This window comes from Acinonyx jubatus, chromosome X (genome assembly GCF_027475565.1).
Source record: "Acinonyx jubatus isolate Ajub_Pintada_27869175 chromosome X, VMU_Ajub_asm_v1.0, whole genome shotgun sequence".
Lineage (NCBI taxonomy): Eukaryota > Metazoa > Chordata > Mammalia > Carnivora > Felidae > Acinonyx > Acinonyx jubatus.
In genome coordinates, this window is record NC_069389.1 from 122,513,265 (window position 1) to 122,541,073 (window position 27,809).

Consider the following 27,809-nt stretch of genomic DNA (forward strand, 5'->3'; position numbering starts at 1 on the left):
CGGCCCACCTGGCTCAGTCAAGGGCAAAAGGCACATTCAAGACAGGTAGAAAGCAAGAAGGCCCTCCGTGGCCAGAAAGTGGGTGGCACCGTCCCGAGTACCTCGTTCCAGAGCAAGCTATGCCAGCCCTTGGTTGGTGGGTGCCCACAGGCCCAGCCTCCCACCAGGGGCATGGGGAGGCAACAAAGATGCTGGCTGTGGCCTGCCTGCCACAGGCCTTCGTGGGTTCCTTGGACCGTGAAGCTGCTGGCGCAGCTGGACAATGGTGACCCTGGGCCCGCCTGTCCCCCTCCCTCCCTCAGCAGCCTTCCCGTCCGGAGCAGCCGCAGGGAAGTCGAGGAGGAGCGGACGCAGGAGCAGGGGAGGCTCACAGCCAGGGCAGGCCTGTGCGGTGGGCCAAGTGTTTAGAGGGAGGCCCCTCCACAAGCCCCTTCCGGCCCGCCGCCGGGCTGAGGGAGGCAGAGGCCCCGCCAGTGGTGCCTGTTCCCATGCTCGGAGGGAGGGACGGGCGCACTGCTCAGGGAGATACTGGGTCACCCTGGGAAGCCCAGAGAGCAGCTTCCCGGACAACCAGTCAGGCCACTGGCAAGAATTTCCCAGGCGGGTGCAGGGAGCCCTGGGGAGGGAGGAGGAAACACATGCCCGCCCACTCAATTCCAGATGTGCTGGGTGCCGGGTGTCGGTGGCTGGGCCCGGGGTCTGCAGGGAGTCCTCACGTGGGACCCCAAGGCCAGTCACAGTGCAGACGGCAGTGGGGCGGTCAGGTCCCACGGCGAGGCGGAGACATCTGAGGCTTGGCGTCCCCAGGTTTCACCAGGCAGGGGCAGGAGCAGAAGCAGTGCCAAGGCCGCCTGGGACAGCAGGAAGCCCAGAGCCCGGGATCTGGGACACCACCACGGGGAGAAGGGCAGACTGAGCAGTGGGGGAGCCACGGCCCCCTCAGCCCCAGCCAGACGGCAGAGGGGAGGAGGCAGTCAGGAGGCGGCTTCTTGGAACCCGAGCTTTCCTTTCTGTCCAGCTCAAGTCTGCCCTCTCCCTCCTTCTGTCCCAAGCTGCTGATGGGGCTGATGGGGCTGCTCCCGCAGAGCGTGCGGCTGTAACTGCCTCTCCCGCCTCAGGGCTGGCCCTGCGCCCCACCCCCCCTCCGCCCCCTGCCCCTATGGCCCGGCCCTGGCTCCTCAGGGCAGAGCTTCCAGTCCCCAGACTACTCCATGTCTTTCAGACTGTCATTGAAGACCTTGTATTTCTCAGTTAGTTCTTCCATTTTGGTGGCTGCAGACAGAAAACAAAATACAAACAGCAAAGTGAGCCCTAGTGCTTCCCGGCCCAGAAGAGGCCACTCCGCACCCCCCTCCCCCCCAGCCAGGCCCACACTGTGGTTCGCTGGTTCTCCTCCGGCCCTGGGCTCACCTGCGCCTGGCGCTCAAAGGGCTTGCAGCCCGGGCGCCCGGCTCCCAGTGTGCCCCCAGACACTGCCGGGCCAGGAGCTGCCCCTGTGGGTGCCAGGCCGAGCCCCAGGTCAGGTTCCACTCACTGGGCCGCGTCCGTGCCCATCCCCACCGTCGCTCCAGAGCCCAGGAGCTGGGGCTTTCTCTGATTCTGCCAGTGTGTTCGATCTCGGTCAGAACAGCAAGCTACGCACACAAGCAAGGCAAATGCCACGCGCCTTAGCTGCCCTCCAGCCTGCAGGCGACTGCCACGACCTGCTACCCGGCTCTCAGGGAAAGGCGATGCCACCATAATTCGCGACTGCCTCCTGAGGTACCAATTTCAGACAGTGACCCCTGGGCATGACATACAGGGACTTTCACTCACACCCCTCCCCCACCCTGGGGGCTCAGGGCACCACTCTGGGCTCTGCCTTAACTTAAATAGACACCTACTCCTTCTTCCGTCTCCTGGCTGGCCCTCTGCCCTCCCACTTGGCAAGGCCTCTCACTGACATTTGGTCCTGCCTGTTTGGAGGGGGACCCTGAGGCTCAGGCATCACGGGCCCCCACGGCCCTCCCCACTTGTCACCAGAGCCCCCACTGGGTGCAGTTTACCGCCCTGATCACACTTCTCCACCGATGGGCTTTTCCTAGCTCCCTCTGGGTGTAACCTGCCTCTCCCGAATCCTCAGGCCATCCCCACCTCGAGCCCCACTCCAGCTCCACTCCGCCCTCCGTGGGCCGCCTCAACCCCGGGTGCTCCATCAGTCCGCACCCCTCCCCTTTGTCCTGGGCTCGCGTGGCTCAGAGCTGTCTGGGCTCTGGGTTTAGGCCAGAAGCCCCCCGCCCTCCAAACGTGCAAGGCATTAGCTTCTGGAGGCCGCCGGCTTTGTGTCCGCAAGCCTGGACCCCGGCACTGGACCTAGGGGTGCGTATTTTCAGTTCTGTCCGCGGTGCACTTGGAATCCAGAGACACCCCGTCAGCTCTGCGCTCACCGGTCCCCGCCCTCTACTCTCCTTCCTTGCCTTCTCTGGAGGGCCTGCTGGCCACGGGCCGCTGAGATTGCTTATGCTTGCTGTCACTGTTTCCCTGTCTCTTTTCTCTCTATTCTCACAGATTTGTTGCTGCTCCTGCTGCCCCACCCCCCACAGAGCTCTTTCCCGTGATGTGTTTCAACACTTTTAACTTCTAAGAGTGTGTGCTTGTTTTTCTCTTTGTTGGTGTTTCCTAGTTTTCTAGGTTAGGGTTTGCTGCAAAGTTCTCTTCTCTCCAAGACCCACGAGCCCTGCTGGTCCAGGTCTCTCTTCTCTCTTCTCTGGCGTTGGTCCAGGCTGGGGAGAGGGGGCCGCCCCCGCTCCATTCTGGGGGAGACACTCGTGCTCCCCAGCAGGAGCCCCGCGGGGCGCAAGGCAACGGAAGTGGCCTTCCTGCCGTGGGCCCTCAGGCCAGACAAAGGCGGGCTTCTCCTGCGCTGCCGGCCACACCGGGGGCCCGGGCTGCCGTTCACGTCAATCATTTTCTTTACGTGACAGCAGGCTAAGGCCTCACTGGCAGCACCGACCTGCCTCACTGGCCTGCTTTGCCGGCTCTCTCCCCTTCCGGCCCACCCACCACTGCCCCTCCCCGGGGCCGCTGGCCGCAGGGCCCTTCTCCCTTGGGCCGTGGCTTTCTCCATCCGCCGCATGCGACCAACTGCTACCATCCACCCCTCCACGCCCATGCTGTCAGTTCCCCTCCGCTGCCTCGGCACCGAGGCAAAGGGGGCTTCAGGTCCACCCAGTCGACACGGTGACTAGTGAATGACGATGGGGTGGGCTGCCCGCCCCACGTCACCAAAGCCCGCTCCGCGCACGCAAGGGCACAGCTCAGGACACAGGCTCGGCAGGCACTCCAGCCCCTCGCTTTGGGTTTCTTATACTGGGAAGGGAGGTGGTGCAGACACACGGACCTTCCCTCGCCGCGGAGCCTGAAGAGGTCACGGAGGCCGAGGCCCTCAGTTTGTCAGATGGGAACAGGGAAGGCGGGAAGGCCGTTCCGACTGGCCCTGGCACGGAGGTGGCATTGACCGCTTCTCTGGGGTGCGTTTGCAGCCTAAGGACTCAGGTTGAACAAAACCTAGGAGCTGCAGCGATGAGAGCCGAGCCCCGGCCCTGCGCCCCGGGTGCAGAGCTTTCCCTCACTACTGTCCAGACCTACAGGACGCCAGGCTCTCCAGGGCGAGCAGGCAGTCCTGTGCACCCAGCAGTCCTGCAGTCAGGTGAGACGGCACACGGCAAAGGGCGGTAATGACCGCTGTTCTATTAACGACAGCACGGTTCAGAAGCATTTTATTAACAGCAATTAAACACAGTGCAGGGGGGAAGTCACAGTGACAGTGGTGACCAGGAGGAACGTTACGACAGCTTTTCAAATGGACGATTTTGTGGGAGTCAGTCAGGAAGAAGAGAGACCTTTGAGTGCCCGGTATACACGGGGCAAGTATTCATGCCAAGGCCAATGCCGGCTGCCTGAGGAGAGGGCTGGCTGGACAGTCCGTGCAAAGGGATGACTCAGAAGATCTGTGACCTAGCGCCACTCCTTGGGGCTGTGCCGGGGGGGGGGGGGGACACATTTATAGGCGAATGCGTCCACCGCTACCGCCTGAGGCAGTGGGTTAAGAGCTGGAGCCTGGGAGGAGAGGATGGGGAGTGAGGACTTCCGACAGTCCTGGCAGGGCCGCATGTGTGCCCACGGCTGTGCACGTACCCAGGAGAGACCCGACAAGGACCCGAGCAATCACCTCGGGCTGACCTCGAGGCTCGGAGCAAGCAGGAAGTGAAGGAGAAGGAAACATCGTGAACTATCTGGCTGAGTGTTGATGAAAAATGAAGCTACACGTCCAAGAAGCTCAAAGAGCTCCAAAGGGGATAAAGCCAAAGCAGTTCACACCAAGACAGATGATAACGAAAGTGTTCCAAGCCAAAGACCAGGATGATCCTGAGACCAAGAGGAGAAGAGGGGCTATAAAAGGGTCTCCATGAGATCAGCAGCTGGTCTCACATCACAGGCTACGAAGGCCTGGACACAGACTGTGGCCCACACAGCCTAACCGTACAATCTGACTCTCTACAGACCGAGCTTGCCACCCTCAGCTCCATGGCGATGAAAATGAACCAATTACGGAGACCGACGTGGTAGATGCGTCTCACGGAGACGTAATCATCAGAGTCAGGATGGCAGTTAGCCGTAGACAAGAGGAGACACACGACCTGGGACAGGGCGGCACCTGAGCCCGGCAGGGGTGGGGGGTGCGACTATTTCGTATTTCCATCCCTATGAGTTCAGTTTCCTCCCTAAACACTGTGTTTTGTATTTAAAAAAAAAAAAAAGACCTTTTCTGAATGCACGTTTCCATAATAAAACAATAAACGTACTCGGCCGAAACTTTAATTGAAACTAAATGCAGACACACTTTTGGCCCATCCAATAACAGAAATGCCAGAAGGGCCCGATCTAGCACTGATGAGGACGCAGGAAGACAGGTACCGTGTGGCCTCAGCGACGGAGACGGGCCTCGCTGCCATGATGCCAAGAACCGCATCCTAAGGACACGATCTAACATGGGAACACTGCATCTCCCGAGCAGACTGCCGGGGGGAGGGACGTGGAGCACATAAGTGAGCCGTGCCCATGATGCAGACTGTGAAAACTGGGGAGCAGGATGGACGAACCGCGCGTGAACTAGACCGCCCCTGCCCCTGCTGCAGACGCTCGCCCTCTGCCAGGGGCTCATCCACATTATATTATATTATATTATATTATATTATATTATATTATATATAATAGTAAAAAGCTGAAAATGACCTACAGGCTCAATAATATAAAACGTTAAGCAAATTACAGCAAATACATGGATAGAATAGCGTTTCACAATTAAAGATATTATATTACTTCAAGGGGTGCCTGGGTGGCTCAGTCAGTTAAGTGTCCAGCTCTTGATTTTGGCTCAGATCATCATCTCATGGTTTATGAGTTGAAGCCCCACATCAGGCTCTGTGCTGACAGTGCAGAGCCTGCTTGGGATTCTCTCTCTCCCTCTCTCTCTGCCCCTCCCTGGCTCATGAGCGTGCTCTCTCTCTCTCAAAATAATAAACTTTAAAAAATGTTACTTCGAGAACATGGGAAAATGTTTATAACATTTTTAATGTGTTTTTTAATTGCTTTTAATGTTTATTTATTTTTGAGAGAGAGAGAGAGACACAGCTTGAGTGGAGGAGGGGCAGAGAGAGAGGGAGACACAGAATCTGAAGTAGGCTCCAGGTTCCAAGCTGTCAGCACAGAGCCCGATGCGGGGCTCAAACCCACAAACCGTGAGATCATGACCTGAGCCGAAGTCGGACACTTAACCGACTGAGCCACCCAGGCACTCCAATGATGCTTTTTTTTTTTTTTTTTTTTTTTGAAGTAAGGTCTATGCCCACTGTGGGGCTTGAACTCACAGCCCCAAGATCAAGACTTGTGTGCTCTAGTCATTGAGCCAGCCAGGCATCCCAGGAAAATGCTTTATAAAATGGTCTCAGGGAAAGAACATAATATAAAAGTTTATATGTGGGGCGCCTGGGTGGCTGAGTTGGGTAAGCATCCAAGTTCAGTTCAGGTTATGATCTTGCAGTTCGTGAGTTTGAGCCCCGCGTCAGGCTCTGTGCTGACAGCTCAGAGCCTGGGGCCTGCTTCAGATCCTGTGTCTCCCTTTCTCTCTGTGTCCCTCACCCATTCACCCTCTGTGTCTCTCTGTCTCTCAAAAATGAATAAACGCTAAAATAAATAAATAAATAAATAAATAAATAAATAAATAAATAAAGTAAGTAAGTAAGTAAGTAAGTAAGTAAGTAAGTAGAACTGTATATGTGCTGTGATTACTTACAGAAAAAAAGTAAAAAATGATGAGAGGAAAAAGAATAGAGATAAACAGACCAAAATACTAACATCAATCATCTCTGGGTCATCAGGTCATAAACTGTTTTTTTTGTTTTTTGTTTGTTTTGGTTTTTTTTTGGGGGGGGAGGGGAGCACAAGCGGGGAAGGGGCAGAGAGAGGGGAATAGAGGATCTGAAGCAGGCTCTGCGCTGACAGGCTGACAGCAGTGAGCCCAATACGGGGCTTGAACTCACGAATCGTGAGATCGTGACCTGAGCCGAAGCCGGACACAACCGCGTGAGCCACCCAGGTGCCCCAACAAACTGTTTTTACCATACCTCCACACATCTCTGGGTTATCCCAATTTCCCACAATTAATTTTTTTTATTTGATATCCATAGAAAGCATTTTTTTTCAAAGGAGGGAAAACCTTATGCATCCGAAGAAGCAGCAAGCAAGGGGCAGTCCCCAGCTACTCCCCAAATGCTGGTCGAGCAAGAAAGGGCCACACACGAGGCGGGCGACCACATACCTAGACTCGTGACAGAATTGCTGCCGCCCCAACAGATGCGCTCGTCCTGCTGCTGCTTCGCCATCTGCACGGCTTCTGCCGAGGTGTCGGTGACCTGCGTGACCGCTCTCAGCAGCTGTGAGGGAGGGGGAGTGGCACAGAGGCATCAAATGCTGCTGAGCCCACCTGCAGAAGCCATCCCCTGCTTCCCCTAAGAGCAGCTGGAGAGTCACCAATCAGAGTTCTCCGTCCTCACTCCTTTCTTCTGGGCCCAGTGGGGATGCCGCGCTATTACGTGCCCCATCCCACACTAGTGGCCCAGCAAAGCCAGGGCAGGATGGGAAAACCCATGTCCCAAGATAACAGAAGGGCCTCTCCAGTGGGAAAGGCCTGTACCCCATGGGACCCTGTCGGCAGAACTGTGGAGGACAGGCCAGACGGAGGTTTGGAAAGTCTAGGAGTCTTTGTGTTAAACTGACATGGTGCTCGCTTAGGCAGCACTTAAGCTAAAATTGCGAAAAACCAAGATAAATGCCATGGAAGCCCTGAGCCAATGTCAGAGTTCCACGTGTGGCAACTGCACTCATAATCACAACCAACCCAGTGTTTTAGGCTGGACTCTAGGGATCTGAAATGTGAAACAACAAATGAGGAGGTAAATATTTATGTAGTCAGCTGAGCAGCGTGAGACCACTTTTTCCCATCTGTGTGAGCTGGGTCAAGAGCACAGACAGGCAAACGTCTGGCTGTCTGGCTGGCTGGCTGGCATAGTTCCTGGTCATACACAAGAACGAACTGGCCACGATACATTTGGGTATGTCATGAAGACAGAGTGACCCCAATACAGGGACAAAAAAGCTAGAGGCTGGGCTAAGGGTCCCATATGGTCCACTAGGACCCAGCACAGGCAGTACACAAACCTCTTCTGGCCCCAGGGTCTCGGCTCACCTAACAGCCCCCTGAAATGCGGTAGGATTCTCAGGGAACATCCACGTCGGCCCTCCCCCTTCCACGGCACCAGGAGAAGCGCCCTCCCCAACCTGTCCAAGCCCCAGTCTGAGGGCCAGAGCCCAGCCATGCCAAGCCCAGCCCAGGCCCTTGCCCTCGTGTGTGCGGCTGGGGGCTGCGGAGGCAGCCGGAAGGGAGGGGGGGAGCGGGGCAGGAAAGGGTGATTCTTACTTGGTTGCACGAAGTCAGGGTCTGGTACACAGCCTGGACGATGGGGCCACACGGGTGGAGGTAGGGGCCCGGGCGCCGGCAGCACTCACCCAGCTCGTCGTTGTAGACTTGGAGGAAAGCCACAACGAGCTGGTGGAAGTCAGAGATGACCAGGCGCAGCTTCTGGTCCAGGGTGCTGGTGTCGGCCCCGCTCACAGCGCCCCCTTGCTTGTGCTGCTCAAAGCACAGCAAAGCCAGAGGTAGAGGGGTCCTCGAGGCCCTGCCTGCCCCTGGGGCACCAAGTCTCCTCCCGCTCAGATACACAAGACCGGAGGCAGACAACAACTTGGTTTTGTGCAAAGCCGCCCAGCTTCCAGCCTCAGCGCAGCCGCTGCTGCCTGTGTGGGCCTCAGTCTCCTCCCCAGGAAGAAGAGGACAGGCCAAGGACTGGTAGGAAGGCCATGTGCAAGAGAGCCCGTGAAATGCCAGACCTCAGGACCCGGTGCACAGCCTCCGTGAGGCCAATATCTTCCATTCTTCCGAAAGCCTCTCCACATCTGCCCAGAGTCTGCCTGCCTCTCCCCTTCACATGGGCTGAGCACCCACAACATTCTAGAAGCCATGGAGCCACCTCACTTAACCCTCACAACACATTCGCTGTAAAGGTGGGGCCCCTGAGGCGGGGGAAGTAACGCTCCTTGCCCTGGACACAAAGCGGGGCCCTTGCAGTCGGGCCCTCAGCCCCAAGCCCCGCGGCCCCCGGGAGCCGGCATCCCTCACCTCCACCCTGAGCGCCTGCAGTTTGGCGGCGCTCTCCTGCAGCTGCCTGCCCAGCTCCACCACGTTCACGTCCTCCACCTCAACGCAGGGGCTGGCCCTGCAGGGAGAGGAAAGAGGACGTGCCCAGCTGTGTGCCATCACAGTCATCGGAGCACCTGCCACACGGGGAAGGGTGTGTCCCGGGTAACGGGAGCCAAGTGGGACACGTACCTCTGCCAGGCACCGCTCTGCTGCCTAAGGAAGGGCTGAATGTCCAGGGACCATGGCTCACACTCGGGGCTCAGGAGCGTCTGCAGGTGGGGGCTGGAGAAGAGCTCCCCCAGAAGCACCTCGTTCTTCTCTCTGGTGTCCTCTAAGTGCTCCTTCACACTGCTGGGGCATCCCCAAGGCCACGCTGTCACTGGCCACAGCACAGCCTCCAGATCTGCTGAGGCCCCCCACCGAGGAAGCCCTCAGTCCCCCAGGGGAGACCCCAGGGGCAAAACGAGACCAGGCAGAGAGGCCAGGAGACGATGTCTCCGCCAGTCCCTGCCCTGCTTTGGTGGCCATGACCAAGCCCCATTCCTGTGAGAGCCCGCCTGCCTGCAGGGACAGCGCGGGCACCCATGTTCCTCCGCAGGCCAGCCTGTCTTCTCCGAGGCCTGCAGAGCACCTTCACACCAACAGCCCGGCACCGTGAGCACTGTGCTGTTAGCACTGTCCCACGGGGACGTCCTTCCCGGGCTCACACCTTGCCGCGCGCCGTGTGCAGCTGCCACCACCAGAGTGGCGAGTAAGACCTCGGCTGGAGACGTACGTGGTGGTGGGCCTGGGTGCCCAGTGGGCCCCCCAGCCCTACCACCTCCAGATGGAGCTCCAAGGTGCCTACCGGCCATTCTGTGGAGAGCCCGCCCTGAGCCTTTACCTGGAGCGGCTGCAGCATCCGGCAGTCAGGCTCTGGACCCCATCCAGCAGCTGGTTCATGAAGCGCAACTGCTTCTGGGCGCAGGCCCGGCCCTGGGCAGGGAAGGGCGCACCCACTCACTAGGCCAGACGTGCTGGGGGGGTCCCCTGCCCCACACCTTGCCCTGCTGGGGCCAGTGGGAAGGAGTGGCCTGCACCAGCAACTCCCTGTGCCCGACCCGGCAGCATTTTGGAGCGGCTTGGGGCCCACGGCCTCAGGGGCTGCTGTCATTGAGTGCTCCCAGCCTCGGGTGGCGATGATGCCCGGGACCAGGCTCTGGGAAGTGCAGCAGAGATATACGGGAGCAGGGCCCCGGGGCAGGGGCTGGGGGCTCACGCGGTTAAGCACAGGACTCTTGATTTTGGTTCAGGTCGTGGTCTTGCGGTTCGTGGCATCAAGCCCCGCGTCAGGCTCTATGCTGAGAGTGAGGAGCCTGCTTGGGACTCTCTGTCTCCCCCTCTCTCTGTCCCTCCCCTGCTCTCTTTCTCTCTCACTCTCATAAACAAGTACACCTTTGAAAAAAGAAAGGAAGATACACGAGCACGTGCCCATCACACAGCCCACAGCACAGCTTCTTGGGTGGCCGTGTGGAGCACAGCAGGGCCTGCCGAAGGCAGAACACGGCCCGCAGGGACTGAAGCCGCTCTGTTCCTCAGGAGCGCCCCCGGGCGGAGGCTTATTCTCCCTGCAGACTGACCTCTGCAGCCAGGAATGGCCTGTGATGACCCTTCTCCTCACAGGAAGAACAAGTGGCCAGACTTCACGGCTGACAGAGCCCCCCAGCCTGAAGGCAGCTGGGATTCCCAGCAGGGACTCACCTGGCCAGGAGCTGAAGGCTTCAAGAAGGAGAGGAGACTCACAGGACCCAAACACTTACAAGCTGAGAGGCCCGGTCTGCTCCAGACAGCCTGGTGTGAGCAGCGGTATCAGAAAGAAAGCCGGGGCCTGCCTCTCCGTTTTAGATCTTCCCTGCCGCTGCCCTCACAGACCCACTATTCTGAGGGATGCCACAAAACGATTTGCTCAGCTGGCATCACTATAAAGCCCTCCAAGAAGCATCTGCACTTAAAGTGGGCATGGAAGGCACAGGCTGTGGTAGAAGGGCTGTGCGGTTCCTGGCGGCATTTCAAGCCAGGCAGCCCCGGCTTGGGGAGTAGATTTGGGGACAGGAACGTGCTCTGCTACGTTTACAGCCCAGCTCCCTCTCCATGGGTGCCAGGCCTCGTGCCTACAGCTGCCTGGCACTTCCCTACAAGCCTGGCTCCCGGCTGTGTAGCCACGTCAACAGGATCAGTGGCTCTGGAAGCTTCTCAGTCTAAAACTGGGCGATTGGGCCTGGTCAGTACCTCCTGTTGACCCATTCTCCCAATCTGGCCAAGTGACACTGAGCCCGAGTAACATACCTGAGGGCAGCATGAAAGCAGAGGCAGAGGTTGGGACACTGTCTAGACAGGAGACAGCCCAGACAGAAACATGACAGCAACTATCACTCAGGACCTCACAAAGCCTTGACCAGTGGCCAGGGCTGGGCCACCCTGCCTGCCGTGCCCTCCTCGGCACAGCCCTGACTCTGGTAGCCCCCCGAATGCCCGGGAAGAGATTGGCATCCCTGCTCTGGGCTCTGCCAGCCCGGGTCAGGACCAGGACTGTAGTGCTGAGCCCACTGGGCGGTCCCAGCCTATGTGTCCTGCCCGCTCCCTGGTCACGCTCCGGCAGCCTGGGGCACTCCTCTCCTAGAGGTGTTCCATTCCATTGAGCTGTGCTGGTGATTTGTATTTGAGATGTAACGCACACACCATGAATTCACCCTTCTTAAGTACATAGTTCAGGGCTTGCTATGACAGTCACAGAGCTGCACAGCCCTTACCACTAGGTAAGCACGGGACATGACCATCGCTCCCCAAAAGCAATCCAGTCCCCATGAGCAGTCACTCCCCATACCCCATCCCCCCCACCCCCGCCAGCCCTAGCCCCTAGCACCCACTGATATCCTTTGGCTTCTATGCATTTGCCTCTTCTAGACACTTCCTATAAATGGAATCTTACATACGTAGTCTTTTGTGACTGGCTTGCTTCACTCAGCATAATGTTTTCAAGGTTCGTCCACGTAGTAGTTTATTCTTTATTATTACTTGTTTATCCACGCACTGATTAATGGAAATTTCAGGGCTTTTTCCTACTCTCTGTCTATTAAGTAATACTTCCTGTTCATGTACAAGTTTCTGCGTGGCCAGTCCTGTGGGGTCCGCAGCTGGCAGTGGAAGCACTGGCCGTGAGGCACGGTTTAGAGGAACCAGCAGGACTGTCTGCCACGGTGACTGAACCGTCTGCCACTCCCAGCAGCAATGGATGAGGGCTCCAACCCATCCTCATCCTCACCGATGCTTGTTACTTTCCTTTTTGTTTGTTTTTTTAAATCCTAGCCCTCCCACGGCACATGAAGTGGGATCTCATCGAGGTTTTGGGAAAAATGTATTCAGCTCCTCTGCCCAGTTTTCTGTTGGCTTCCCTGTCTTATTATTACTGAGTTGTAAGAACTCTTTATGGATTCTGAATACCAGACCCTTATCAGATATATGATTGACAAAGATTCTCTTCAATTACCTTCAATTTCCTGATGTCCTCTGAAGCACCAGAGTAGCTCATTTTAATGAAGTCTAATTGATCTATCTTTTTCTCTTGGTTTGTGCTTTTGGTACCAAAATGACTTTTTAAAACTGTTATGAACCCATGGGTTTGAAATAATGTTGACAGGCCTCAGTCTACTGCGGTCATCATCCTTCCGATGCGTTCATCATCTCACGATGTTCCCTCTCTGGCCAATGAGGGCTTCTATTGATAGCTGCCTGCTGAGTCCTTCAGATGTAACTGTAAATCCTTGGATGCCTGCCTTGTTCTCTTGTGTAACAAAGTGTTCCTGACTCAACTGGTACATTTCCTGCCCCAGGCCTTTGTTACAACTGGACTGTCATTGTTCTTGTCCTTTTAAGAGGATAAAGCAAGGAAACACACACACACACACACACCAAAACACACACTCAGGTTTTAAGTTAAAATACATTAAGAGCTTATGCTGATATTCCCAATTCAAATTCCTACAGGGTTTGACCAAACCTAATTATCTTATACCCATATCTCCATATCTCCTTTCTCCCATGCCCCCCACCAACTCCCAGCTCTCAACAATGCCAACATGAATTATTTTGTTTTTATTTTTTATTCCATAAAAAGGAATGAAGAACTGATCCATGTTCCAGCATGAATGGCCCTTGAAAATATCGTGTTAAGTGAAGAAGTCATTACAAAAGGCCACATACCATATGACTCATTTATATGAGATAAAGACAGGAGAGTAGCGGGTACCAGGGCCTGTGGGTAACAGGGAGTGATGGCCTAATGGTCACGGGATCCCCTTTTAGGGTGATAAAAATGTTCTGGAACTAGATAGAGCATGCTCTGGTTGCACGACAATGCGAACGTACTTAACGCTGATTGCACACTTAAAAGTAGTTCAGACGGTAAATTTTACATTATGTGTATTTTACCACAATAAAAAATATTTTTTTAAAACAGAATAGAACCCTTCAGAGCTTGCTGGGAAATTTTTTTAATGGTTAAAATGGTAAATGTTATGCTATGTGCATTTTACCACAATGAAAAAATCTTTAAAGATAAAAAGGAAGGGAGGGGTTCCAGTTCCAGGTAAGATGAAAGGACCAGCTTCCTCTCCCACTAAATACTCACCTCTCAGAGCAGGACAGAATGTATGTGGCAGGTGTCTATAGTCTCAGAAGGGCAAGTATCAGCAGGCATGTCAAGGACGCATGCCAGAATCCTAGGTGACCATCGAGGCTGGTGATGATCTAGCATGTTCTCTCCTCTGGTCTCTCTAGACCTGCACTCAGCCCAGCTCAAACCCAGAAGGGAACATAACAGTACAGACAGAGAACTCCAGAAAAGGAAAAGGAAACCCCTAACACTCAGAGAGAGTAGGGGAAATCTCCAGGCTCTTTTCTCTCCTTCTGCTCTGTGACCCCAGACCCCAGGCAATATCATGGCACTGGTGGCTGCAGCAACAAAGGTGGTTACTAAGAGAAAACTGCAGAAGCCAATACTCTGGGAGCAGGGAATCTTCCTCTCCATTCAGTGTGGTGCAGTCACAGAAGTGGGTGCTTTATGGCTGCAGGGCAGCAAAGGAGAGCCCTCTCCCCCAGGAACCAGACAGTATCAAAGAGAGGACAGGGAGTGACAAACTAGAGAAAGGGATCCCATAAATCTGTTTTGAATGTCTGGGCTCACTCCCACCCGTGCAGGGGTAGATCTGATCTCCAGGAGCATACCGACAAATGATCACAGGGGAGAGACCGACACCAGATCCCAGGCTGACAGTCAGGCGGTCCACATGCAGGGAGGGCCTGAACAGTAGCACAAAGGCTGTGGAAAGCGGGCCGACCCTGGAAGCACAGGCCAGAGAAGGAGGCAGAACGTGCAGCTTACGCCTGACCAGGTCAAGTACCTGCTACAACACAAGTATCAACATTCTTCATAAAACTCAACAAGACCCAGAGTCAAAGTCAACGTGCGTGAGAAAAGACAATGAACAGACGCCAATCACAAGATGGCACTGATGTTGGAATTACCTGACAAATTTAAAGCAGTCATTATAAAAATGCCAAGTAAGTAATCATGAGTTCTCTTAAAACGAAAGTTAAAATAGAAAACATCAGCAAAGAACCAACTTTTTTAAAAATATTTTTTAATTTATTTTGAGATAGAGATAGAGACAGCATGAGCACGGAAGGGGCAGAGAGGCAGGGGGAGGGGGGAGAATCCTAAGAGAATTCCCAAGAGAATCCCAAGCTCCACACCATCAGCACACAGCCCAGTGGAGGGCTTGAACTCCTAAACTGTGAGATCATGACCTGAGCCGAATTCAGACCTTAACCAACTGAGCCACCCAGACACCCTAAGAAACAATTTAAAAAAAAAAGTATCTTTTTTTAGAGCTGGAAAATAAGAATAACTGAAATAAAAAACTCAGTGATGAACACAATAGCAGAATTGAGGGTACAGAGGCAAAAGTCAGTGAACTTGGAAACAGATTAACAGAAACTATCCGATGCGAGCAACAGAGAAGGGAAAAACATTTAAGAGCATCATGGACTTGTGGTACAATAATAAAAGGTCTAATATGTGTGTCATAGGAGGCCCAAACGGAAAGGAGACAAATGTGTGCACTGATAAAATATTTGAAGGAGTAACGGCCGAAAACTTGTCAAATTTAGGAAAAGACACAAACTTATAGATTTGAGAAGCTGAACGAATCCAAACAGGAAAGCCAGGGAAATATTCGCACAAACACATAATCAAATTACTGAAGACTGATAACAAAGAGAAAGAAAAAAAAGTTTTAAAGTAGCAACAGAAAAACAATGTATGACCCACAGGAGAAAAATTACCCAAATGACTGCAGATTTCTCACTGGAACCTGTGGAGAGAAAGAACTGCCAGCCCAGTACCCAGTACACACCAGGAATAAAGGGGAACACTAAAAGAATTTGGACCCAGCAGACCACTTCTAAAAGAATTGGTAGGGGTACCTGGGTGGCTCAGTCGGTTAAGTGCCCCACTTTGGCTCAGGTCATGATCTCATGGCTCATGAGTTCGAGCCCCGCATTGGGCTCTTGTGTTGACAGCTCAGAGCCTGAAGCCTGCTTTGGATTCTATGTCTCCCTCTCTCTATGCTCCTCCCCTACTCTCTCTCACTCTTGCATGCTCGCTCTCGCTCTCTCTCTCTCTCTCTCTCAAAAATAAACATTAAAAAATTAAAAAAAAAAAAGAATTGCTAAAGGCCATCCTTCAGACAGAGGTGAGAGGACACCAGAAGGAGACTTGGAACATCGCAAATAAAGGAAGAATAAAGGACAAAACCAGATAATCAACTCAGTAGATGCAAAGAAAGCATTTACAAAAATTCAACACCCTTTCATGACAAAAGCACTCAACAACTAGGAATAGAGGGGAGTATCCTCAACCTGAAAAAGGGCATCTATAAAAAATTCACAGTTAACATCATAGTCAAAGGTGAAGATCAAATGCTCTCCTCCTAAATCAGAAACTAGGCAAGGATGCCCACTCTTGCCACTTCTATTCAACATTGTACGGGAAGTGCTAGCCAGAGTAATTAGGTAAGAAACCGAAATCAAAAACACACAAATTGAAAAGGCAAAAATAAAACTATCTCTATTTGCAGATGACACAGTCTTTTATATAAAAAATCCTAAGCGAATCCACTAAAAAACCATTAGAACAAATAAGTTTAGCAACGTGGCAGGATACAAGAGCAATGTGCAAAAAGCAATTGTATTTCCACACCCTAGCAATGAGCAATACAAAAAAATGAAATTAAGAAAACAACTCCATTTATAATAGCATCATAAAGAATAAAATACTTAGGAACAAATTTAGATGTGTATACTGGAAGCTACAAAACAGCTTTTAAAGAAATTAAAGAAAACCTAAATAGGGATGCCTGGGTGGCTCAGTCAGTTAAGCATCTGACTTTGGCTCAGGTCATGACCTCACAGCTTGTGAGTTCGAGCCCCACGTCAGGCTCTGTGCTGCCAGCTCAGAGCCTGGAGCCTGTTTTGGATTCTGTGTCTCCCTCTCTCTGCCCCTACCCCTACTGAGCACTCTGTCTCTCTCTCTCAAAAATAAATAATAAAACATTTTTTTTAATTAAAGAAAACCTAAATAAATGGAAAGACAGTCCATGTTCATGGATAGAAAGACTTAATATTAGTTGATGGCAATACTTCCCAAAACAATCCACAGATTCGACACAAACTCCATCAAAATTCCACTTGGCTTTTTTGCAGAAATTGACAAGCTTATTGTAAAATTCATGTGAAAATTCAGTGGAATCACTAATAAAAGCCAAAGCAAACTTTAAAAAGAGCAAAACTGAAAAATTCACATGTTACAACTCACTACAAAGCTACACTGATGAAGACAGTGTGGCATAAAGTCAGACATAGATCAATGGAACAGAATGGAGAATCAAGAAATAAATCTTCACATTTCTAGTTAACTGATTTTCATCAAGGATGCTAAGACAATTCAATGAGGTAAGAATGGTCTTTTCAATACATGGTGCTGGGAAAACTAAACAGCCACATGCCAAAGAATGAAGTTGGAGACACACTTTACACCATACATAACTAACTCAAGATGGATCAAAGACCTAAATGTAAGAACTAAAAACGATAAAACTCTTAGAAGAGGGGCACCTGGGTGGCTCAGTCGGTTGAGCATCCGACCCTTGATTTTGGCTCAGGTCATGATCCCAGGGTCATGGGATCAAGCCCCGCGTCAGGCTCCACACTGCTTAAGATTCTCCCTCTCCCTCTGCCCCTCTCCCCCACTCATTCTCATTCTCTCTCTTTAAAAATTTTTTAAAGACTCTTAGAAGAAAAGATAGGTATCTATCTTCGTGACTTTGGATTTGGCAATGCATTGTTAGCTATAACGCCAAAAGAACAAGCAACAAAAGAAGAACATACATAAATCGGACTTCATCAAAACTAGAAAGTTTTGTGCTCTAAAGTATAATTCCGGAAAGCGAACAGACAATCCACAGAATGGAAGAAAATATTTGTAAATCTAATATCTGACATGGCTTGTATCCAGAACATATAAAGAATTCTTACAACTCAACAATGAAAGACAACCCAACTAAAAAGTGGGCAAGAGAACTGAACATAGACACTTCTCCAAAGAAGATATCCAAATGGCCAACAAGCCCATGAGAAGACACTCAACATCATTAGCCAGCAGGGAAATGCAAATCGAAACCCACACACCAGGACGACTGGAATGAAAAAGATGAACAAATTTTGGTGAGTATGTGGAGGAACTGGAACCCTCACACACTGCTAGTGGGCATGTCGAATGGTGCAGCCACTTTGGAAAACAGGTTGGCACAACATTCTTCAAACCGTTAAATGTACTACATTTACTACATTGACCTGTCACTACCACTCCTAGCTATGTACCCCCAAGAGAACTGAAAACGTGTCTTCAGTTAAAAACATATACACTGACATTCATGTTATTATTTAATAGCCAAAACGTGAAAATAATTATTTCAAGAGTTTGACAAGATTCTAAGGGTAGGGGCAGGGTTCCTTTGACTGATGCGGGTGTGGATCAGGGTCACCTCTGTTCAGAAAGTTGCAGGGGGCCAGCGAGTCAGGGAAAGTGCATGGGCTTAGACCAGAGGCCTGGGTTTGAGGCCAGGCTCTGTCACTGGGTGACCTAGAGCAAGTTGTCTGACACTTCCCCTGTGAAATGGGGCTAAGATAAGTACCTAGTGCCAAGGGTGAGTGTGACAGCTACTGGCATATAAAGTACCCACCACAGTGCCAGTGCATATGAAGTCACTGACCGAGGACAGGATGTGCTCTGTCCCTTCAGTCACCATAACCAGAGATCTGCCTTGGGCCTCCTCAGTGTCCTTTCCGCTTAGCCCTAGGGGTGGCTGGGGTCTGTGCAAGGGAATCCTACTGATTCCTGTCCCAGGGGGCTGAGGAACAGTGGCTGGGATGCTGGCTTCCTGAGGCCAGAGGAAAGATACCCCTCCTACCCCTAACCCAGCCTCACCGAGGTCCCCAGCCTGTGGGGACGGAGAGGACCCTCTCTTACCTTTAGGAGCTCCTGGTCATCCAGCCCACACAGCATCAGCTCCTGGCCTAGTCTCACCATCTCTGTCAGAACACAAGGATCCTATTACCGCAGAGGCCCACCCAGGCGGGAGAGGACACCGTGCGCTCAGGGGCACACCGACACGCAGAGTGCCAAGCGCCACTCTGGGGACAGTGCTCCCGCTCCAGCATGGGTGGGCCGGTGTCCAAGAGGCCAGGCTGGGCCCAGAAGGCCTAGGTGGACAAGGAGGCGGGGACAGGATACCTAGGAATGCCTCTGGCTGTGTGACCCGCATCAGTTTCCTGGGCTGAAAATAGGGCGTCACATCTGACGTTCTTCCATATAAGGAACACTGTCTGGCTTCTAGGAGAAGCGGCCAGCCTCCTGAGGAGCTGACAGAGGTCAGGGAGCCTTCCTACAGGCCTTTGTCATCATTGTCTCCTTTCACCTTGCCAGCAGCTCTAGGAGGCAGACCTCAGCTCCATGGTACAGATTGGGAAACTGAGTCACTGCCTGGTGCCCAGCCACACCTTACAGGGTGCCCTGGGCATTTTCTGAGCAACCATCTGGTACAGAGAGAAAGGCCCAGACTTGGAGCTAGAAAGCCTGGGGCCAATGCCAGCTCTGAACCCCCGAAGAAGCTCTGTGGCAGTGCCCTTACTCCTTCATGGGCAAAGCCCATCTCCTACGCCGACATGGCTCAGTGATCCAACAGGCCTAACTCTGGCATCTGCTTTGGAAGGTTTGGTGCAAGAAACGAGCAGAGCGTTTTTGTGAAAGCGCTAGTAATCCTGGAAACAGAGTACAAATACCAGTCATACCCCAAGCATGCCTGCTCTACCCACAACCCTTAACCCCAAACCCTCGTGTCCTCCACAGCTCCTCTCCTGCTTAGGCCACGTCCAAGTCTCGGTGAGTCCGGCCAACCCCCCCTTCACGATAAGCCCGGGATCTGGCCAACGCTCTACCTCCACTACCACCCCGTCCCCATGTCTTGCCTGAATCACCGCAACAGCCCTCCAGGGCTCTCCCGGCCTCCGCCCGGGCCTCCCGTTCTCAGCTCAGTGGCCGTAAGGCCCCTGCGACACCACAGCTGTAAGCTTAAGTCAGGCCACAGCTTTCCTGACAATAAAAACTGTCCTTCCATGGCCCACAGACCTAGCCTGATCCGGCCCTGTGGCCTCTCTCTCTGCCCTTGCCCCACCACTCTTCCCTTGCTCTTCACTCTGCAGCGGCCACCCCGGCCTCCTTGCTGCTCTTCACAGCTGCAAGGCACACGCAAGCCTACCTCAGGCCCTTTGCACTTGCTGTCGTGTTACCCTGAACACCATTCTTCCTGAGATCTGCCAGGCTCACTTCCTCCCTTCCTGCAAGTCTGTGTTTAAAAGGGAGGCCTTGGGCACCTGGGTGGCTCGGTCGGTTAAGCATCCAACTCTAGATTTTGGCTCGGGTCACGATCTCACGGTTTGTGAGATGGAGTCCCATCTCTGTGCTGACAGTGTACAGCCTGCTTGGCATTCTCTCCCTCTCTTTCTCTGCCCCTCCCCCGCCCATACTCACTCTTTCTCTCTCTCAAAATAAGTAAATAAATATTTTAAAACGAAGAGAGAGAGAGGGAGGCTTTCCCCAACCATCTTATATCCACAGGAGCACCCTTCACCGCCCATGCACCACTCTGCCCTCACCTGGCTTGCTTTATGGCACTTCTCACCATGCAACACAGAACTTTGCTGCCTCCATCTATCACCTGTTTCTCCCAGCTGGCACGTAAGGGCCGTGTGAGCAGCACCTAAAACGATGCCAGGTGCGTGGGAGACACTCCACAAATACCGGTCAAATGAATTCATGAATTGTCCGAATCCTCTTTGGAGGATTATACCCTTTGACAAGCACCCGTGTCCTACCACCTGCTCTGACACTTGGCACGCTTCCCCGGGTGGGCGAGGCTGAGGCTGTCACCCCAGCTCTACAGAAGAGGAAACTAGGCTGGGGATGGCGAGGTCGAGGCTTTGGCTGGACTAAGGGCACGGTTATTACCTGTGGGTGGGTGGGTCTGAAAGAATTCAGATGCAGGCTGATGGCCAGGCTCACCTGGCCTTGACGTGGTCCCATCAGTAGGAAAGTGCTGGCCATAACACACCGGGGAAAGGGCAGCACCGCTGTGCAGCCCAGGCCGGTCCTTCACGCTCCAAGACACGACACCCTGTTCTTCTGGGCCATTTCAGCCTCGGGGACAACTGTCCCTGGATAACTAATCTGGCAGTGACAGCCGGGGCCTGCACTGGGGCTCCACGGTCCAGGTCACCCGCCCTGGAGTAGATGGGCCAAACACAGGCCCATGAAAATCTGACCTTCGGAGACACCATTGTGAGGACTGTCCCCTATCCCCTTTTGCCTAACGTTCATCACCAGATTAAGAACCGTTTCTGCCAACAAAAGATCGAAAAGAAGCAGTTACAAGACAAGCCCTATGGAGAGCTATCAAGCGTGCACACGGCAGAAAGATGGGGACGGAACCACCAGTGGCATCGGCAAGAACCAGTCCCCGCCTCCGGTGCCCTGGCGGGTGGGCTGGCAGGGTGACACATTCTTGGTCTCATTCGCATGCCCTTGTGAGAGGAACTCTCCCACTGGCCTACGCACAGGGTGTGAGTGTGCCCTGATTCTAGAAGGCTCTGGCAAGATCTCCAGGGTGTGTGCTGGCCAGAAATAAACACCAATCCAATGGGAAATTCACTCCGTCTTGCTAAGGAGGCCACGCACAAGCTCAGAATCCACCCCCCAACTCCAAAGTCCTGTAACGCAGACTCACCTTGGATCTTCACCTCGACTGGGGCCCCCTTTAGTGAGCTGAACTTGTCCTGCCAGGAGGGGCAGACCCTGCAGGCAAAGAGCAAAACTGGTCAGTCCGGAGCGGGCCGCAGAGGCTCCTCGTGACCTCTCCCCGCACGTGCTCTAAAAAAGTGAATTACTTGTGCGTGAGCTAAACACCAATGAAATGTTCACTTTGATATGGACGCTTTTATGTGACGTGAATGTCAACTCCATAAGTTACCAGGGGGAGAAAAAAACCACAAGATATTTCTGCAAGTGAACCTCAGAAATGTGGATTTGAACACTGAAATTTAAATTCTCATGATAAACAAAATGACCACCCAAGAGGAAAATCCTGATTTCCTCAGAGCTTGAAGCTCTGAAGGAACCAAGGGGCCGGCTTTTCTTTCAACCATGCTGCAGGTTCATTTGAAGGCTATCCACCAAGGCCCTTCCTACCCAGGCATCCTTGAAGCCCTGCCTGGGTGTCCCCTGGGAAGCTGGGGGAGGGCCAGGCCCACAGACATCCTGGCATCCCTCCATCACAGCAGGACCCGGGCACTGACCTTCCACTGATCTCCCACCTCCCAGACCGCAGGCCCACTGAAGCCAGGAGCCAACTTTTCATTTTATACATCTGGGCTCTAATGCCATGGCAGCCAGCACAGAAAAGGCAGCCAGTGTGTATTAACAAATGAATAATCAGGGCCTCTTGCCATGGAATAATGTGCCATTAGTAAATGCCCATGCTTAGCTCTTTCAACGGAAGGACGTTTTCTCTTTTTTGAAAATCTTAAATCAGCAGGACATTAGGCCACTCCAGTTCACACCTTTAAACCATTTGGAGGCTCCTAGTGTGATAGGTTCTGGGATCACAGCCCCAGCCCCTGGGTTGGGAGACAGCAATCCCAGCTGTCCCCTAGGTCCAGCAGAGCCCCAGCCCTGATGATACCAGATAGATACATGGGACGGTGGCCACTCATAAGCATCTTGCCTTAAGACACCGAGCTGATGGGCAAAACCATTTCCAGAGACCACATCCAAAGGCAGGCGTCATAAGCAACACACGGCTCAGGCCCCCCCAGACTGGGTCTCCTCCACAATCACGGGACGATCTGAACACTGCACCCCCAGCCCCTAGCACCAGGCCTAGCACAACACCAAGGCCGTGGGGACATCGCTCCAGCTGCTGAGACTAACACCTGCCTGCCAGGGAGCCTCAGGAGCTGGCTGCCAGGGCAGGCCCCCCCTACAGAAAGATGAAGAGGCTCTTTCCACAGGACAGTGGGGACCGGGACTCCACTCTGCCATCATGGTGTAGTGGCCTGCCAGCCCTAGGGACCTGCTGACTTTGCGGGCTCACTTCTCCATCCTTGGGGCCACACCTCCGAATGAATGCCTGCATCCCAGGCCACACCTGCCCTGACAATACTGGGACCCTGGGAGCTGGTGGGGCCACCCTGCACCCGAGGGCCCGGGCTCCACGCCGCAGAAGTACTGCAGAGGGGGAGCCTCAGCTATATCGCCTGTCTTCGAGACTCACTGAGGCAGCCAACTTTTCTGCCAAAAAGGGGTGGGGCAAAAGGAGTGGGAGAAGGAGCCCCCCGCCGTGTGAAACGCTGGGAGGCTGGGCCCTGGGCCCGGTTGCTGGGCGACGCTCCCACTCATAAGGCGCCAAGGAGCAGAGAGCACTCAGCAATCCATCAGGCTGGACCACAGCAAACCACTTCAACACACTAAAGAACAAATCCACAAAAGACTAAGCGACCTCACTTGGAAAGGGCTTTCATTAAAGTTGATTTTCCTGAAGCAGCAGGGAGCAGGGCAAGAAGGAACAGCACTCAAGGCCTTGAAAAGCAAGCACAGCTCTTTAGGAGCCAAGGAAAGCCAGGCGCCCTGAATTCAGCAACGCAGGGGACCCCGTGGCCCTGCTCCGCCCCACGCTGCGGGCCAGCTCGGCACACGGGCCGGCCAGAGCCAGCACGCTGAGCCCCACGGCCGACACTAGCTACAGCTCCCAGGTTCCACCCGGAGCGGGGTGAACAGAGCGGCCGTAAGCAAGAGCTGAAACGCAGAAGCCACATGCAAAGAAAGCCTACATGAAATATGGGAGAAACTGAACTCTATCCAACCCTCTTTTCGGGCCCTTGAAAGGCCCAGGGCACTTTTGCCAGGTTGCGATCATAAGAAGCAATTATCCGTTCCCTGCCTATTCCTTCACAGGATTCAGCTTCTTGTATTTATAAAAGTACTAAAAACACTTCAGGAATGTACCCATACACTCCCATGCATCCCTCTCTGGGCAGCAGGTGACCCAGTCCCCAGCATCAGATTGGGCCAGGCAGATCTGGGCTCTGTCCACGAGAGCCTCTCCAAGACGTGGCTGTGGCCTCCCTCGTTCTGGGAGAACGCTCGAGACCCCATCCCCACTATTGCCTCTCCTCCTGGATTCCTGGACCATGCACTGGTCCTTCCAGGGCTGGCAGTGACTGTCACATGAGCCATGTGTCATTCCAAGCCAGCCTCCTGCCATCCTGGGGCTGTTGCAACAGTCTCCATCTTGGTCTCCCTGCCTCCAGCCTCTCCCCTCCAAACCCATCCACCACAGAACCCCCGAGTCACCTTGCCAAAGCTTCCAACTTCAGAAGGTCGCTCCACGCTGGCCCTGCCTAGAGCGTGAGGTACAAAGGCCTTTACGCAGCTTGCAAGGCTCTGCATGAGCTTCCCCAAAGCTGCTCTTCAGGACACTGCTGCCCAGCTCTCCCTCCCACACCTCAGTCCCTCACCCCTGTTGAAACGAGCACCCGCCATTATCTGTCCCCTCCCAGATCAAATGCCACCTCCTCCTTGCCAGCACCCATAACATTCAGAACACAGAGATATGCCCAAGTCTGGGGCTCATGCCTGAGCCCTTTGCAGCACTGGAGTCCCCGTTCCTTGAGGACACCCGTCCGAGCCTGAGGCACCCAGAAGGACACATGGGTGCGCATGTGTCCATGCACCTGCTTGTCAGCCCACAGCCTGGACCACACGTGCGGCCTGGGGCTGATGCAGGAGTCCTACCTGCTACCTGCTCTCCAGCAGCTCCCAGTACTTTGCAGAGCCAGACAGGACAGCAGGCCAAGACAGAATTCATGGGCTGAGGGCTCTGGTAGCGACATGCTCAAAAGGTTGTGGGTATCCAGGGGAAAGATGGATATGTTTTGCCCTGGGAGCTGGGGAGAGTTTATTTTTTTTTTATTTTAGAAAGAGAGAGAAAGGGAGAGGGAGAGGAGAGGGAGAGGGAGAGGGAGAGGGAGAGGGAGAGAGAGAGAGAGCATGTGAGCCAGGGAGAGGGGCAGAGGGAGAGGGAGAATCTTATGCACGCTCTAAGCTCAGCATGGAGCCGGGCTTGATCCCACAACCCTGGGATCATGAACTAAGCTGAAATCAAGAGTTGGATGCTCAAGTGACTAAGCAACCCAGGAGCCCTTGGGAGCTACTTTAAAAGGAGTCGGGCCATGTGAGCTGGGTCTTTGAAGGCCATGTAAGAGAATGTGTAACATGCAGAGACCTGAAGGGTGTTTCCAGGAGGGAGAGAAAAGGTTATGAGAGTGCTCTGAGGCCTGGAAGACAGGACAGGCTGCTGGAAATGCAGAGGCCCTAACATGCAAATGCCTCCTCTTCCTCCCAGCCATTCATTGGACACCCAGCCCAGGGCAAGGCCTGCTGCCGTCCCGTGGCCTGGCAAGTACACCAGCTGGGTGCAGGCTGGATCCTTGCTGCTCCAGTACCGGGCGCCTGCCCGGGCATCTTCCTTAGCTGCAAGGGCAGACAGGCAAGGCTGAAGAGGAACAGGCCCACGCCTGGCCTCCTGAGAGACTCCCGTACCAACCGTGCCCACTCCAGAGAGGGCCCCGGGGTCACGCCCAACAGTACAGGAGGCTGTTCTCCATGAGGCTTGGTCAAGCCTTCCGCACTGCAGCCTTAAGACAGACGCTCAGCTCAGGGGCTGCTGCTCCTAAGGAACAGACTTCCCTTAAGACTTTCTGGATCTTTGCCCTTGCCATCTGGGCAGGCTTTGCTCCCCCTGCAGAGTGCCAGGCACACACAGCAGGGCACACCTTGACCTGAAGGACTGGGAAAGAGGGTCTCGGCCCTGGTTGTCACTCCTCAGTGGCAAGACGTAAGACAGTTCACAACTCCAGACTGAGAATGAAGGGATGGGGGCCCTGTCAAGTCTGCAATTAGTAGAGCGAGAAGAACACTCAGAAGCACCACGCAGCACTTCAGCAGGGCAGCAAATGGCCCACTAGAGCCCTGGTGTGGGGGTGGGGGCAGCACCTCCAAGGCAAATTTGAGCCCGGCTTTCGTGGCTGGCACTTCTTTCCCAAACAGCTGTTCTCCTGATGTCCGGGGGTAAAGGTATGAAGCCCTCTGGGAGTACCACTGCTTGTAAAAATATCAACCCCTCCCCCTTCCCCAGGTGGGCTGAGTGGCCCGGGGGGGGGGGGGGGGTACCCCAGGGACTGGGAGGAAGAAACAAAGATGTTACCGAATACACATCCACTCCAGGATTTCCAAGCGGTACTTCGAGGGACTACACAGCAGTTCCTGAATGGTCTTGGGTTCTGTAATATAAAGACCCTCCAGGACCGGGCAGTTGAGGTCCTAAGCAAGGAAAGGGAAAACCAGGAAGCTTTAGAAAGTCTGACCGAAGGGCAGAGATGCACTTCTGCGCTCATGCTCTCCATGCACCTTCCCTCACACCAGGCTGGTGAGCACACGCGCTCCCCACCCCCGCGGCCGGCACGCGACCAGCAGCGCTGCCCCTCCCACTGTCCTTCCGTCTTGCCCAGAGTTCAATTCCCCTCGTTCTCAGCCCACCTGCAGTGGCCTGCCACCCCGCCTCCTCAAGTACGCCCCCTCCGCGCAGTGTAACCTAGTAGCAACTAGGGGCTTTGACGAGATTGCGAGATTCTGATCCCGGCTCCCGGCTAGGGGACCCAAGGAAAAGTCGAGTGAGAGCGCCCATTGCGCTGTTCTGCAGGGGACGGGGAGGGGGACCGGCGAGGGGTGGGGCGGAGCAGAAGCAGGGCGTGCGGGACCCCGGCCGGCGGTCGGACCTGGTGGAGCGGGTCTCCTCCCCACGGGCACCTGACTCCCACTCGACAGGGTGACACGGACCCCGCCCGTCCGTCTCCCCCTAGACCCCGCGAGCTCCTGAAGGCCAGGGCCCGTGTCCTCCCCGCGTCTGCGCTTGCTTCATGCGCCCAGCCAGGTCCCGCAGAATCCCTGCAACACAAGTTAAGGGGCAGCACCCGCGTGGCGCCAGCCCGAACTACCAGGCACGGACCACGCAGACTGCAAGCGTGGAGGCCCAAGAAGCAGAGACAGGTGCCTCCCCCGCCCCGCCGCCCCTGCAGCGGGACACAGGCCGCAGCCGAGAGCTAACACAAGGGCGGGCGCGTCGCGCCGCCGACTTCCGCTGTAGGCCCTGCCCTCCCCGCCGTCCGGCCGCCGCTGTCCGGGTGGCTCCCTGGGCCCGCGGCACCTTTAGCTTCGCGAACACCTCCACGGCCGCCTTGAGCACGCCGTCGTCACCCTCGTCCCGGTAGCCGCCGCCGTCCCCGCCAGCACCCAGTCCAGCCATGTTTCGCGCTCTGAATCGCGCCCCGCCCCCGCCCCAGGCTCACCGGCTGACCCAGCTGCCAATCACACCCAAAGCCCTGCGCCCGTCCCGCCCCCCGCCCCTCCCACCCTCCCCGCGCCCCCATTGGGCTGTCGCTCCACGCGCGCTGTGGCACCACCCAGGAGGCCGGCCTTGGGGAAGGGGCGGGGCGCGGGCTAGCGCGGCCTGGCTCTCCGTGGCCCCCTCGCTCACGTCGCCTCTGCTAGCTGTCTGGGCGGAGGAGGCGTCCGGGCAAGCCTTCTCCGGGAGAGGGCGCTCCTGCCTTGGGCGGGTTGTCCTCTCGAGGATGGAGAGGCGCCTTGTGGGTGGGATGTAACTGGGGGTTGAGCATCCCGCTCCCCGCGCGGGGCTCTAGCTCCTGTTTCCCACGCTCACGGCTGCAGCTAGAGGGACGTTTCTTGTGCTCCAATCCGGCCCCACGACTCACTAGCTGGATCACTTTGGGCAGCCTACCCAATCTCTCCGTGCCTCCTTGCCCTCACCTAATGGGGAATGACGAGAGCGCTTACCTCATTGGGTTGCAATGAGAGAATAATTCCTCTGACAATGCCTGGCACGTACAAAGCACTGTGTAAATGTTCACTATTATGCTGGGCCCTGCTACCGCCCCCGCCTCCTCCCCGGCTCTCTTTCATCTTCCTGGAAGGTTCTGTGGCTCCTTCCCTCCCTGTCCACTTGTAAATTTCTTAGCATCTCTCACAGCCCTCAAACTCAATGAGTCTGGCATGAAATTTCACCACCCATCTGCCCCCAGACCTCCAACGCCCCCATCCCTGCGACTTGTTGTTCAGACGAGCGGGCAGCTGCTGTCAGCTCCATCCTGTCCGGAGCCTCTCCCTCCTCTGTGCCCTGTCTGGCCACGTCCTGGAGAGAGGGATCAACAGGCAAGTCTAGAGACAGGG

The 27,809-nt window shown here is 54.6% G+C and overlaps 1 protein-coding gene across 3 annotated transcripts; it reads right to left on the reverse strand.

The window, feature by feature from the left end:
* On the reverse strand, nt 1-26,926 carry HAUS7 (HAUS augmin like complex subunit 7). Of its 3 annotated transcripts, none has more exons than XM_027053236.2 (10): nt 26,770-26,926; nt 25,771-25,886; nt 21,235-21,302; nt 18,423-18,484; nt 9,681-9,772; nt 8,987-9,145; nt 8,777-8,873; nt 8,018-8,230; nt 6,860-6,974; nt 1-1,272 (listed from the first exon to the last, which is right to left on the reverse strand). In XM_027053236.2, exons 1-10 carry the CDS (start codon nt 26,866-26,868, stop codon nt 1,205-1,207), a joined length of 1,089 nt encoding a protein of 362 aa, XP_026909037.1. In that variant the 5' UTR covers nt 26,869-26,926; the 3' UTR covers nt 1-1,204. The 3 variants fall into 3 exon arrangements, with proteins under 3 accessions (XP_026909037.1, XP_026909036.1, XP_053057831.1); XM_027053235.2 differs by having other exon boundaries at nt 8,987-9,148; XM_053201856.1 differs by lacking the exon at nt 26,770-26,926 and adding an exon at nt 26,373-26,565 and having other exon boundaries at nt 8,987-9,148.
* Nucleotides 26,927-27,809: the final 883 nt, after the last annotated feature.